General features: G+C 36.2%; 1 protein-coding gene across 50 annotated transcripts in view; it reads right to left on the reverse strand.

Moving 5' to 3' along the window:
* Positions 1-15418, reverse strand: part of Ptprd (protein tyrosine phosphatase receptor type D) — a 2152432-nt gene that overhangs the window by 107437 nt on the left and 2029577 nt on the right. For 33 of the 50 annotated variants that reach the window (XM_029539561.1, XM_029539550.1, XM_029539560.1 and 30 more), the window contains 2 exons: positions 11327-11338; positions 7261-7373 (listed from right to left, as the gene is read on the reverse strand). In XM_029539561.1, coding sequence (XP_029395421.1) covers positions 7261-7373; positions 11327-11338 — 125 coding nt within the window. The remainder of the gene's footprint in view (positions 1-7260; positions 7374-11326; positions 11339-15418) is intronic. The other 17 variants (XM_029539552.1, XM_029539551.1, XM_029539555.1 and 14 more) reach the window with 1 other exon arrangement.

Consider the following 15418-nt stretch of genomic DNA (forward strand, 5'->3'; position numbering starts at 1 on the left):
GTTTGCTTTTGAGGACAGACAGGCATACATTTCTTATCTGAATTGCAACAATAAACATGAGACTCAGCCATCATGGTAGTCATCATTTGGGATGTCAGGAAGTGGGTGGTATCGAACAATGGAATCTATTCTGCTTTCTTTTTTTTTTTTTTTTTTTTTTTTGTGCCAAGTGCAAATATGAGGCTCATTAGGGAAGTTGCTCACAAAGCTAAATATCCTGACAAAGCATCAAGTGGCTGCTTCACAGTTTTCAGTGTTGCCCACTGTTTTCTTGAAATCCAGTAGGTTAAAGGTAAGATAAAGAGGGCACAGTGTCCTTGTGCTCACAGACAAGCACTAGGAAAACCAGGAAGGTTAAGCACACAGGGATATCTCTTCCACAGAAAGGATGTGTATACCTGTTTTCCGCCTAAAATTCTGGGAGTGGCTATTGTGAATAACCTGGTGACCTTTGCTGTCTCTTTGGCTAGGCCTTACCCAAGTCTCCCAGAATGCCTCCCACCCCTCTCCCTTCCTAGATCTTCTTCTTTAGCTTTCTTTGTCACTCAATAGAACCCATCCATATGGGATATGTCCCATGTACTTTACAGCCTGGTGACCTTTGCACTAACTCAATCAGACTACTTGAGATCCTAGTCCCTTAAGTTATAGAACCCATCTTCATGAGAGTAATTTTGCAAAAGTTTCCATGTAGTCATACCTTAAGCTTTCTTGTGCATTGGGATTGAGATAATTGTTACCAGAAAACTTTTTTCCCCACTATTGTAACTGTACTTAGGTATGTCCAAAATAAACTGGCCTGTGCTGAACAGAGTCTCCTTCTTGCTTCTCACATTCACTTCTCTGCTGGCCCTAGAGTGTCTGGGACCCCCACTGTAAGAAGTTGCCGTTTCTTTCGGCCTTCTAAATTGGGACCATTTTGAAAACAAGAACAAGCTCTTCCTTTTGTATTTGTGTCAATTAAATGAAAGTGCTGACAGGGTCAGACTGCTTCAGTCCAGGTGGTGACGTGTACCCCAAGCTCTGCAGTGACACAATGATCATTAAACCACCCTAATCTGAACACAGTGTGTCAATTACTGCATCCGAGGACTCTCAGACTTCAGCCTGGTTCTGAGATGGGGGCAGGTAAAAAGTCCCCAGGCTCAGGCCTACAGGGCACACACTGCACATTCCTTTCTGTCAACCCATCCGGAGTTCCTGAAACTATAATGGTACAAGGTCAGAATGTTAAAAATGTGCAGCGCAGGGCTAGTGAGATGGCTCAGTGGGTAAGAGCACCCGACCGCTCTTCCAAAGGTCCAGAGTTCAAATCCCAGCAACCACATGGTGGCTCATAACCATCCGTAACAAGATCTGACACTCTCTTCTGGAGTGTCTGAGGACAGCTACAGTGTACTTACATATAATAAATAAATTTGAAAAAAAAAAAAAGTGCAGTGCAAATTGGCAAAACAGTTTTGAGAGTGTAGAGGTGCTTTTGCTTTTAAAATAGCCTTACAGTGCCCTATGATTTAGAGCAGGCTTCCAGTAACTATATTGTCCATACAGAAGTGTCGGCTCAAAAGAGGTTCAGTGTTTGTTTCTCATCACAGAACACCAAATCTAAAACCTCCAACATTTGAATTATTTTGACCTTGATTTGATGCGTAAGCGGGAAAACTCCACATCTAACCTCACGTGGTAGGTAGCAGTAGAAATTTAGGCAGAGCAAAATAATCATATAAACCTACTCTGTTTATAAATTTGTTTCATAAACTAATGATAAATAAGACATAAAGAGAACACTGATTTATAACAGGTAATTACTTTTAGGGAAAAATGACAATAGATTCAATTTTGGTCAGTAATATCCTTAATAAAATACTCCCTAAGAGTGTTTCTCAGGTAAGCATTATTTTTTTTTAAAGATTTCTGAGAATAGGGGATTTGAACAAACTATGTTCCTTTATATCTAAAATTTACCGTTCTGGTATCAATGAATCAGAGTTTTACCAATATAAAATACAAGGAACAAATGTTTTATTGTTATGTTATATGCACAAATTTACTAAGACTAAACCATGGAGATAATAAAAATGTACAAAGGAATGTGGGTTTTATCAGCACTGGTGCAATTACTAACACGGATGCATGAGGGAAGGTACGGCATGACCTCTCCACATCCATTTGGCTAGTGTGCAGGCAGCCTGCTGCTGATACCCCAGTCTCGGATACACTGATTTTTTATGAGTTTATGTTTGCTTTTCAGAGGCCATCCATCACCTCCCAGCCACATTTTTCTTTCAAGCAAAACACACTTAAGTTCAGCCCCACAGTGAAAGGAGGCCTAGAGAGCTGGGGCCATGGCTTTGCAGTGTCTGTGCTTTTCTGAATCTTTCTTTGATGTGTTTTGGTATCTTTGTAAGGGGTGGGGAAAGCAAGGGGAGCAGACGCAGTAATGCCGGTGGTGGCTGGACCTGTGTCCCACACTATTAGTTGCCCTTCCTTTATTTTTCCTCTCTACTGGACCGAACACAGACTTCTCTCAAACAGTCAATTTGTACTGCTGGGAAGATGCACAGACATGAACACGCATCTGTTTTTTTTTTTTTTTTTTCCGTATTCACTACTAGCTTTTCACAATGTCTTTTACCTTACTTATTTCCCCCCTTTTTAGTGACCATGGAACACAGTGGAGAAATTATCAGCAAATAAATTTTACAATGTTAAAAAAAAAAATCTGCAACTGGTAATCTTTATCAGAATGATAAATGCCTCTGGCATCCCATTCCCTGGCATCTGACGTTCAGAGATTGAGACAATGATGTGAAATGATCTATAAGATACAAAAGGCAGGTTCCACAAACAGGACAGGCTTAATGCACGTTGAAATCTGCAGAACAGCATGAAATCAACACTGTGAACTGCCAAAAAAAGGAGAAAAAAATTTCATACTCGGAAAAATTTCAACTTGGAAAGGCTCCTATTGACATCAAAAAGTTAAGCCAGAAAACAGTCTGTATGGTCCACTATCAACAAACATACTGCATATTTGCACACGAACTGAAGTTCAGAAAGGCACATGCAGAACCTTGGAAGGCAGATACGCAGGTAAGATCAGAGTAATGATTAAAAATCTTTTCTTCTTATTTTGTATATGATTAAAAGAAAATCTGAAATTCATGAGAGAAAATGTATTCTTATTTGAAAATGCCTTTGTTTGATCTCAAATTATCAAAATGTTCAGACCTATAAAAAATTAAATAATAACAGTGAATAGTAGTTTAGGCATGATTTTAAATTTTCTGAAATCCCATCCCTTAGAAAAATGTATTGCCTTTGTAAATATAGCAAGGTATACTGGGAATGTAGTCTACAGAATTTACAATGAAGGAAAAGAGCAATATTTCTTTGCAGTGCAGGCTAACAGACACAGTTCAGCTTTGCCTAACTCACAGCCTACCTGCCAAGCATCCCTAACTTGCACAGCATTTCTTCTAGGAAAACGCATGCAAGGCTTACCAAAAGTTTCCAGTTTTATTAGCTAATCTATATCTCGTAGGTGTATGCGTACACGAGTAGGTTCCCTCCAGTGGGCCCTGGGGGTAGAACTCTGGTAGTCTGGCTTGCATGAATAAGCTTTTACCTGTTGAGTCATCTAAGTAGTCCTGAGGTTTCTCTTAAAAGCTTCTTTTATACATGAATCTATCCCCCTTTTCCATAGAAATAAAGATTTGTAAAAGCTACCAAGGGTTAATAATTGTAATACACACATCTACTGCCAGGTCCTTTCTCTTTAACTCACTCTGCACAGCTTATTCTGCTGAGAGGAAGATACTAACATACCTCTATCTGAGTTTCATTTTAATGCTGCTATAAAGTTACTACTGGTATTAGAAAGATGTCATCTAACTGCTCATCCCATATAATGCGGTCTAGCCCGACACACCAATAACTGAGGACCCACTGATGTAATCTCTAATTATCTTAAAGGATTATGTAGCCTAGGTTCTCCCAAATATATTGTGTCTATATTCTGCACTTTGAATTTGAAGACATTCGTACACAGCCATGGATGATATTGACAAAGATGAGAGCCTGCATTCAGTTCTTGATGTATAGATGTTTGAGTATAACTTTCGCACTGGGGCTAGACATCTGTTCAAAATATTTACAAGTACACAAAATTCTGTGTAGCTGAACATCAGTGGAAAGAATTCCAATTTCTTTATGATCAAAATTTGTCTATGGTACTGCTCCACTATCAGAATGATGTCATGTGACATCTAAAACATCTGCCAAATTAATTGATCTGACTTTTTAACCATAGACTTTCTAATGAGAAAAATAACTTAAAACCTAACTTATCTTTCACCTACAAAAAATTATTTTAAAAAATATTAAAATAAAATCAGAGGGCTTAACAATGAACTTTCCTCTATTCTGCACAGCTGATGGAGTCTCACATGGTTGTATTTGCTTGCTACTTAATCATTCCTAATAGCCTGTCACATGTGACACCACCTGTTCTCTTGGGGTTGTTCTGTGGTTGGTCCTTAGTATATAAATCATAGTTTTCTTATTTCACTGAATGTCATATTTTTTGGAGTGAAGACATGGGTTATTAATTTCTCACTTATGTATGTCATTAATAAATATCCTCAACTATTAATGTTATTTGGGAATAAGTAATTACAAATTAATAGGTATGAAACAGATAAAACATATTTCACATACTAAATTACAGAAGATTTAAAGCAAAAAATAAGTAGAATCATAGCAGCAAAAAAATCTAGCCAAGGGTCACTTTTAGTCATCACCTGAGAAAATGATTGCTTCTTCAATAAGAGGAGAGGGAAAAGAAAGCATAGATAGTTAATAGCTCCACTTGGAAATTCACACTGACTGAAGCAAATGTCCATATCACTAAGTATTAAACAGTAACAGTTCAGTTAATTTCATTTGGAAATGGCCAACAGTTGAGAACATAGGCCCTGTACAGCGTGGGAGGAAATTAGTTTATTTCAGAAACAAATCAAGCTTAACTAAATTTGTCCTTCAAGCAAAAGCACAAGACAAGGCTTCCTACATGAGATATGTGTTGGATGGGGCAGGACCACCTCTTCTGTTCTGTTATCTTCCTTTACTACATTTTGTTTCTTTCTCTTCATCACATTTTTTCCATGTTACACCACTCTGTTCATCAATAAGGGTAACTCTAGTTAAATGATGCCTTATTGTATACATTTAAATCTCCATCTTTAATTCAGTAAATTCTTAAGTAATACAGCAATGATACTTCAACTGGAACCCATGACAATCTGAATTTAGCATACTTTCTCCATAAGTGGATCTGAAAGTCCCACATGCATTAAGAAAATACATTCTCAAGAGAACTTTTGGTTTGCCACATTTGTACAAAGCATCTACAGGAGTGAAAGACACTTGAAGATTGGGTCTTTTGGGAGAGGCATAACTATTGTCTTGCTTATTATCACCTGTACATGTCGATCATCCTTGACAAATGCCTACCTCTCATGCCACGTTTTCTGAGGGACTGCTGTCTGGTTATAGGAAGAGAGAGGCGATACCTATTTGCCCACTTATTCAATGATATACTGTGATTCTGAGTCTGCTAGAAGTCCAAGTTTGCTTTCAGTACAGATCACATTTCACATAGAAACTGTGTACAGCAGCATCGGAGAGGACTCTCTTTCCTCGGAGGATTACTAGGGATGAGGGATGTGATCTAAGGAAAAATTTTTCCCACAATGCTGTGTTTTTTGGGGGTCCTCTATGGATTCAGTTAGGTGACAGATAAAGTACATAAATTGCTGGGTCCATCACAATGGTGTTGAATTTATTCTGAAAGAGTCTGTATACTACCATTTTGAAATGAAGCAAAGCAAAAGTTACTATATCTATTTATTTTATCAAATTGCCATAAAAGAACACCATCAGACTTAACATGTTACAGCACACAGGGGATTACAGTGACTCAGGAGGATAATTCAGATCTGCTCACCTGCCCTGGAAAAGTTCACGGTTTACCTTTATCAGTCATGTAAAAAGTGGATGCAGAAGGGTATTGATTTTATAAACCTTTGCTCTGCCATTTATGGTTATGAAAGCATATGCTTGCCTTCCCAGAGGCAAATGTAAAGAACCCTAACCTCATTTAACTCAAAATTTGAAACTACTCAACATTTGTGATGATTGTATAGCCACCTTGAAATGTGGAAAAGTTCTTTCATTTGAAGACTTAGTAGTTACTGTGTTCATTTATATGCAAAAAAATATGTTAAACGCAATAAGCCCTGCATTTTCACAGTTCAGAGCAATTCACTGAGAATCTACAGCTTAATACCTACAGTGTATCACACTGGGAGTTAGAGCATTCAGACATTAATTAGAAGCAAAAGAACTCTGTCATCAGTGTGGAGTGTATTACTACAATGAAATTTTAATCCCAAAGACTTTTTAGATCAATGTTTGGCTCACTATGGGAAGGTACTACAATAGGACTGCTGCTCAGTGTGATGTTTTTAGTTCTCTCTACCATTTGATATTTGACATTTGCTTGACATAAACAGTTCGGTCAGAAGAAAGCAGAGCAGCAGTTGTCTTGAAGTAATACTATTATAAAACTACACCTCATGAGAATAGTGTGTTTTCTCTGTTGAAGCACTTTATGTTCTTTATTCTATGAAAAAGTATATTTTATATCTCAATTTATTCAAATGTCTCTACAGTATGGAACCTACACTGGTCAGTGAAATTTAGTATAATAAAAATTTTAAAAGACATGAAATTGTTCATTCCTTCTATCCATCCTTTTCTTTCTCCTCTCTATCGCCCCTGTTTTTCTTTTCTTTCTGTCTTCACTTCCTCTATTCTTGTTTTATGGTACCATATATACAAATAGCAAAGCATGAAATAAATATCCCAACGAGGACAAATTTCACATTCATCTATTTACTCATGTATTTACTTTATAAGATGAAAAGCTGACTGAATATAAGTAAGTTGTGTCACTCCCATTAAAATGATTGATACTTTTCTAAAGAATAGGACAAATTTTACATCTTTCTCTTTCTGATCCCATTTCAGATTTCAAAAAGTACTTAAATTCCTCTCAATTGCACATATATGCGAATGCCAACAATATTAAAGCAAACAATCAGAATGGACAAAATGGCTCAAAATTAAGTGACATACCATTTCTCAGGACAATGCCAACTGGACTATGACACTGTGATAGATGAAGTGGCCACTTACCTGGTGTTTGAAAGTTAAGGCGCCTCAGTTCTACTGGGTCGGTTGGGTGGTGTGAAGGGACCTCCTTACTGTTTGGTAAGCTGCTCTTTCTGGACTCCGACTCTGCCCTCTTCCTATAGGGGGAAAAAAATCAAGATTTAAGACCTGAGACAAGCAAAACAAACAAAGAACTAACCAATCAACTATTCCTTACATTATTCTTTCCTCAACCGTGGTTTCAATGGACAACTTTATGGTTAAAGAGCCTGTGGTCCTGTTCAGGTGCTTTTCTGTTAGCTCCTCACTTTCACAAGTTCTGTCAATGTAGATGATCTCTTCAGTTTTGGGGACTAAATAATTAATTAAGGTCATCTGTCTTTGTGTTCGCAAGGGGCACTGTTAAGGTGTTACTAGTCTTGCTCAGAAATCGTCTGTCTACTATTGGTATTTGTGGCGAACAGAATTCTATGCCTCTAGAAGACTAACGTAACATTTTACCACAGGAGCACTACCTGACCTCAAAGGAAACAACTCAATCTACCTTCCTCCTTTCTCTTTTTCTCTCTTTTTAAAATATGTAACTGGTGACTACAAAATACAGATCTATTGGAGTAAGTGAAGTAAACACATCCCTAAAATGTTGTTATCTTAAATGCAAAGGAAGAGAGTCAGGACCACAGAGACAAATGCCTCCTTCCTTTCTCACACTGGAAAGAAAAATGACAATAGTGGCTGTGTAGAGTGCTATTATGTAACAATCTTCATTATTTTGTTAATGGCAACCAATCACAGAAAGACAAGAAAAAAATTAATTTGGTTTTATAGAATTGCCAACTCCTGTGATGATTATTAAAGACACCACAATAAGCTTTTCTACAAATGTGATTCTTCACTTAATTCACCTTTTCCCTCTTTCAGTGGTGACCTACTTTCTTAAGCTGCCACAATGGAATTTAACGTTTCTAGTGAGAAATGTTGGGATTTTCCCATAATATTTATTTATCCATTTTCTTCCAAACCCAAATAATTTCTTTTAGAGAGTTAGATGAGAACTCCATGTAGCAAATGGAAGCATTTTTCAGATTGCCTTTTTCTAAATATTGAAACGAGCAGTCTCCATGCTATAGTAGAAGTTATAGGATCTCATCCTTGCACAGAGCAAATCATTCTTCTTTTGGAGAAGGTGTGGTCCAATGTGTTTAGTATTCCTGTATTTTTTTTCTTCATATGACTGTGGTATACATGACTAGCAAGCATTGCTCTTGCCATATCTAGGTTAGCCAGAAATCCATCCTTTATTTTTTTACTCATCTTTACAAAATAGAAATAAACAGGGGATAAAGGGCAAACTGACACAAAGAGGATGTGCACTCGATTAACTGAAAGTCAGTGCATTAGTGAAATACCCTCGATGCAATGCATATTCTTTGATGGGGCTTATTAGACACCTTCCTCTCTAAGTACCTTGGATTAACCTATCTCGGGGCTTCATTTTCCTAACTAAAGGTGTCGTAGACAAGCTTAGTATAGAAGGTATTGCCAAGCTAAGCCACACTGTCAATCTGAGGAGTATGGTGATTCTGAATTTTGCCCAACATACTGGCACCTCTCGTTACATCGAATAAAAAAGAAAATGAAAAGAGGAAGTGGAAGATTGGTGAGAGCAATGAAAAAAGAAGGCAGTGGCTTAGAAACCATACAAAAACAAGGACTGGATGTTCAATTTCAGGGTAGCTAATGCCACTGTAATCATGCAATGGGTATGTTGAGATAATAATAATGTTGAGATACTCATTTTATTGTTGAAGATGATACATTTTCATGGTTTAATAAGTGACAAGGAGTTCAGCTGACCAGCTGATCTCAGAGGAAACCCACAACTTATTTTTCATGTCATATATCAGGGCTTTTCCCAAGCTTGGGCCTTTGTGGGAAGTAGGCACATGTACACTTCTTTATTGATGCGCCTGACCTAATGACTAAAAGCTGCACATGTCATCTGTTCCAAAGGGTCAGATGCTATTTATTCAAGGGTGCAGAAAACAGAATTAGAAATATCTAGGCAAGAAAAACTGCATTATTCTTGAGAGAATTATTGAACAGCCTCCTTATCTTTCTCCCAAAGGCCAGGCTGAGTGATATTGGCTCTTCTGAGGGAACACTCTCTAAGGAAATTCAGCATTTTTTTTTTTTTTTGTAGTAGGAAAGGTGGAAATTACAACCATTGTTAGAATAGATGCCTTAGAAAGATCATAGTAATGCATTAACATTACTTACAAGTCATACATTCCATATAATTGTGGCTCATGATGGTTAGAAATGGGCTTTGGGAGATCTAATAGCTCAAATACTCTTTTAGCTTTGTTTTGATGAAAACCAAAGGTGTGATTATGGCTGCCTATAACTATTCTACTGGTAGATACTTATTTACTAAAATTGGAGATTTTCAGACACACAAAGCATGTCTAAGAAAGAGTTAGAAGAAACAGTATTCATTATAATCAGTAACCATTCTAAGTAGTTCATTTATTTTTCAATTTACCATCCTAAATTACAAAGAAGGTGGAATAGTCTACACCCGACCTAGTATGAATGAATGCGAGCCACAGGATTTTGTGGACAATTTTCCAAGGTTCCATCATTTAATTTTCAATTAGAGAACTACATAGAATAGTGATCAGAGACATTTAAGCTTTACATACTACTGTTTTCCTATTAAAGTTATCAAATTCTACTTCAAGTTTACTTTTTAAAATGACAAATATGTGCCATACAGAGAAGTTGTATAATTAAGGAAAAACCAAAGATCACATGACATTTTTGTTTACATGGCTCCTCTTGAGGAAGGAGGTCTAAGCAAAGTGGATTTCCTGAAGTGAATTTTCTTAGAATATTGTATTCATAGTACGGAAACAGGTTTTGAATTTAACCCCTTCTATAAAAGCTCTATTCTTTATACTTAAAGAGAGTTCAGACTTTGCTGTTTTAATGTCCCTAATTACATTCTGAAATCTATCTGAATGAGTATCAGCTACAGACCAATTTCTCAACTCTTTCAGGGAAGAAAAAGAAGATGATGTCTTAAGCTTTGGTCAGACTAGCATGAGTAAAACAAGAAGGAAGAATAAACTGTAAAGTGCCTGCATAGTTACAGTGGAACCAGAGAACAAGAAGTAGCTTCAAAAAGCTGTGTGTTTGAACTTTTCTGCTGTATTAATGGTTACTCATGATGTCCACCAAAGAAGACCTTCTCCTAGAGTTTTTAACAGCCCTGCCACCAGATTTCATTCTGGCTTTGTGGCCAGCAGAGGATGATCTTACAGAAAGCAATGCAGTGATTCTCAAAGTTAAGTGTGTACAAACACCAACTGTGAGAACTCTTCAAAACACAGGACGCTGTGTCAAAGCTAGAAACTTTAATTTAGTCATCTAAGGTGATAATTAAGAATTTATAGTTCTGGAAAATCCTTGGGGAATAATGATTCCAGTGTTGTTGGCACACACCAAAGGCCACTGGGCACTGTGGGCAGGACAGCAGATAACCCCTGAGTTACTTCTTTTAGTTGAATTTTAATCAAATATTTATATCAATAGATATGTTTATGTTTTCATAGGTATATGTATATGAATTAAAAACTAGAAGGCAGTCTGAATTCATCAGCAAATATATTTTGGCTATTATTATTACCGCTATTGCTAATCAGGGCTGGATGGCATGGGGATAATATTTGATTTCATAAGAGTGCTCACTAAGGGGTACAAACAAACAAAACAAAACAAAAGGTCTACAGGACAACTCACATTTCCAACCTGCAGACACATTAATACACACAAATACTCATTTACCCCTGAACACAAAACTCAGAGGCTTGCTTTACTAGTTTCTATATTTAGTTTTAATGAAATACATTGTTTTCTGCTCATAAAGACAAAATATATCCCTCACCATTATTTTAATATCCAAATTATCACCTGCATGTAGGCTCTGTCCAGCTTCCACTTGCTAGGTGGGACCATCAACTCAAGTCTACCTGTATCTTAGTTTTTCCCTACTGAGCATGGAAAGGGTTTAGTCTCTATTCCTCACCTGTCAGGTTTACTGCTCCATTTAATGCAGCACAAAATAAATAAATAAAATAAATAAAAATAAAAAAAAGGAAAAAAAAAAAGAAAGGCTTAATGTTAGTTGGCCAATGGTAACAAGAGTAACCATGACAACCAAGTTTTCAAAAGTAGTGCTCACAAGCAGAGACACACAACTCAGACATATTATTACACAATAGTGCATCAAAATGTTTATGGGCCTCTAATCATGAGTAAATGGAGGCCATGAGATTATCACTGAATAAAGAATGCATGGCTTTCAATGGCACTTTTAATTATTATTTATCAAAAATTGCTGCAACAATTAATACAGCAAGTCTATGATGACCAAGATATTCAATTCTTAAGAACTCAGAAAAACAACTAATGTTCTTAATGAAAATATAACAGAATTTCATAACCATAAAGTCTTCAGCTAAGAAGTATGTCATTACTTTAGTGATATGAAATTCTGTAAATTGAATTGATCTACATAAAACTTTGAACATTGGAACATTATACCACAATGAAAAACAGTAGCAGAAATAATTTTTCCAACATCTCTTGAAAAGTAAGCAATCATGAATCTTTTTTATAATAATGGATGAATAACATTTTAAGTCTTGGAAAAATATAGTACTTGTGATTATAAATCCAATGTGCATGACCCTTCTATATAGCTAATTGTCAGGAGTATCTTAACGACTAGCCATTGAAAAGACAGACATTTCCTTATGAAGGTGCTACTTTCTGCAAACACATCTATACTGCTCACTCATAGGTGCTTCCACCTGTGATGATACATTGACTATTTAAATATGCAAATGCTTTCCAGAAAGAAGTAATCTGAACAATATTCATTAGGAGGCAACAGATAAAGTGTTTTGTGTTGTACACAACAGGTACTACAGACAAGGCAATCACTGCTCAAAGAAAGAAAACCAAAAACTCACATTTATCTGTATAAACACACACAGTGAATGATGACAATGTCACACTTACTTTGTGTAGTTGTTTCTATCTTTAACTGTTAAGTGATTTACCTAGCAGCCTCAATTTAAAAATAACAAAGAAGCAAACAAATAAAACCACAACCTTTCTCACTTACTTTTTAACCAATGAGTTTATTAGAGACTGAAGTGTGGGTAATCTCCTCTGGGTAGAAGAGAAAGGCTGCTTGAGCACTTACATGAAAGGATGGAGAGTGAACTAACAGAACATTTCTATGGGACAGCTTGCTATCGCCGAATGTGTACTCATATCTCTTTAAATATCTACATTTGAAGGTCTGAAAATCAGGCAAACTTATATCATAGGCCAAGATGAAAATGATAGTATGTCATAAAATAAACAGCTGGAGGAAAATAAATTTAATATTATTGAATACGTATAAGGTCATGTATTCAGTGTTGCTCCGTTTTGGGTACTCGGGAGACAATGAGAAGTAAGAGTCAGGATAATGGGCAATTATGTAGAAAGGCAACAGTTCTATCATCAACAACTAGAACTTCAAGGCCATAGGAAGAGGGCCATAGAATAGCCTAAACAGAGGGAGGAGAGGAAGAAGCTTATCCATAAAATGAGATGATCGAGGTAAGAGGAGTTGCCAGGAATGAGGAATGGAACTCCATGCAAGGTAGGCTGCTGTGTGGCGGCAAGAAGAGACAAGCAGTTTTGACCCTGTGCTGGGTATTGACTTAGATTTCTTTATGAGGTATAATGGCTGTAATGATATACTGATGATCATTTAGAAATGCATGTATGTTGGTGCTTAAAACAGGAGACTCTAGGAAAATTAATTTTTAAAATTAACTTTTAAAATTAAATTTTTTAAATTAAAAATTAATTTCCAGCTTTACAGCTGGAAAACCTAGAATTAGTTGTTTGTCTCATCTACTTCATGATTTACACACATACGAAACAGAAAACAAGGACAGAATTTTCTCACTTCATGGGCTAAGCTATCATGTCCAAAGATGCCATTACTGGTTATAGTATGTCTTGGCTTTTTCTAGCCTCATATTCTGCAGGTCCTTTCCTACACCATGACATAAATAAAAATACAGTATCATCTTGAGATATTTTTGCATAAGGTTAACATTTTATTTTAAAATATTTACTTTTTATGTAAAAAACTTTTAGGCTATATTAGAACTAATTACTAAGTTTATATATGCAGCTGTGCAAAGTAGATGGATGTGGAAGAAATGAGTGGCCTGGTGAATTGTAACTGTCAGGGGTGGATGGATTATGGGAAGCTGGGTCTATACATCACAATTACACACACACATATACATATAAAGTAGAAATAATATAAAACCATTCCTAGTACCTCTTTGTGTTCTCAGATTATGGATGAGTATTATGAAAAAGCTCAATTGTTTAATTCATTTGTTTTCTTTGTAAATAATGAAAATTTGAGTTATTTTCCAGACTTTCTAGCCCTTCAGCCATAGCATTAGTTGACCTTGACCACAGGGCTCCGGATTTATATCCCAGCATTTTCCGAGGCCTTGTTAGCATTTCATTTCTGAATTTATATGTTTAGTCACTTCACAAATGAATTATGAAAATCTTTGCAAGGAAATCCTAGTAAGAAGTATGTTTATCACTGCAAATCTACCATTGTAATTTAATATTCTTTAGACACGGTACTTGGCTTAGAGCCCTTACAAAGTTTCAGTGATAGTTATGTCACTGGTTATCAGTGTATTCTAGATAGAAATTAAGAAATTTCTATTTCTTAATGGAACAAATGAACAGTAACATAAAATAGTGTCCTTTCCCCACATCAATATAATTGTTAAACAAAGTCTCAAAGCCTCAAGTCGCTGGATAAAATATACTTCTTAGCATGGCAAGCCATCCATGGAGACTAATTCTCTCAAAAGTGAAAGGGTTGTGAGCAGGAGTATCTAGTAAAGGTAATTTTCACGTTAGGGTGGCCCAGGTCTGGCTTTCGCCATTGAGATCTTTAAACATTATTTGAATAGAGATGTAAAATATTAATATTTTCTCAATTATAGTAATGGCAACAATACTTTCATTTTGCGTCATTACCAATGATCTATATATAATGGGAAAGGCACCTAAAAGAGGGAGTGAAGTACATATTATATAATTAACTTTGCTCAGTATCTAAGCTATAAAAGACACCATTCATTGAGTACAAATTTCTTCTTGAACTGCCTCATGATAATCAGTAAGAACGTTGTTGGGTCTACTTAAATTTCAAGTCAGGAACATTTTTTTAGTGCTGAAGCAAGCATTTCTATTTCAGAAATGCTCCCTGGCCTTCAGATGGCTAGCTAAATATACTTATCATTCGAGGATGTATGCATTTTCCAACAATCGCATTAGAAGATGCTCACATGTGCACATGCAAAAATGCAACTTGTTTAACAGAGTCATGAAACCTAAATAAGATACTTCCTCTTGCAGGATTAAGGAATATTATAAATGAGCTGATTCTTTTCAAGCATATGTAGCTGAATCAAGGGAAATGTAATTATAGTTTTAAAAGCTTATCAATGTTATAGTTCTTAATTTTATACATTTAAGTAATTAACTTAGACATACAATAGGATTACTTACTAATTGCCTCACATATCATAATAAAACATGACCTGAAAATAATTCATGTATTTCTGCTCATTTTAAATATCAGAAATGTATATGATCTGGGCTAGAAATGGACCTGTGAACAGGTTCTTTTCTTGATATTTTTGTTGTTGTTGTTGTTCTTTTTGTTGTTGGTTTTCTGGTCAGATTCCAGTGTAGGATCTGATCAATTGAATGAGTATCGTCCAGATAACAATGAGAAGTCCAATTTGGACCTTTTTTTTCAAGAGAGGGTTTCCTTGGCTGTCCTAGAACTTGCACTGTAGATCAGACTGGCTATAAATCTATATCTGCTTGCCTCTGCTTCCAAGGAATAAAAGGTGTTTGCCACTACCACCAGGGTCTAACCTGAATTTTCATAAAATCCATTCTGTCTCTTAGATTACTACCCTATAACTGACATACAGTGAAGGGCACCAACTCCAGCTTGGCTCACATAGGATTCATGACTGATTTAGACCACATGGGCTTCACC

The sequence above is a fragment of the Mus pahari genome, chromosome 6, assembly GCF_900095145.1.
Source record: "Mus pahari chromosome 6, PAHARI_EIJ_v1.1, whole genome shotgun sequence".
NCBI classification, from domain to species: Eukaryota; Metazoa; Chordata; class Mammalia; order Rodentia; family Muridae; genus Mus; species Mus pahari.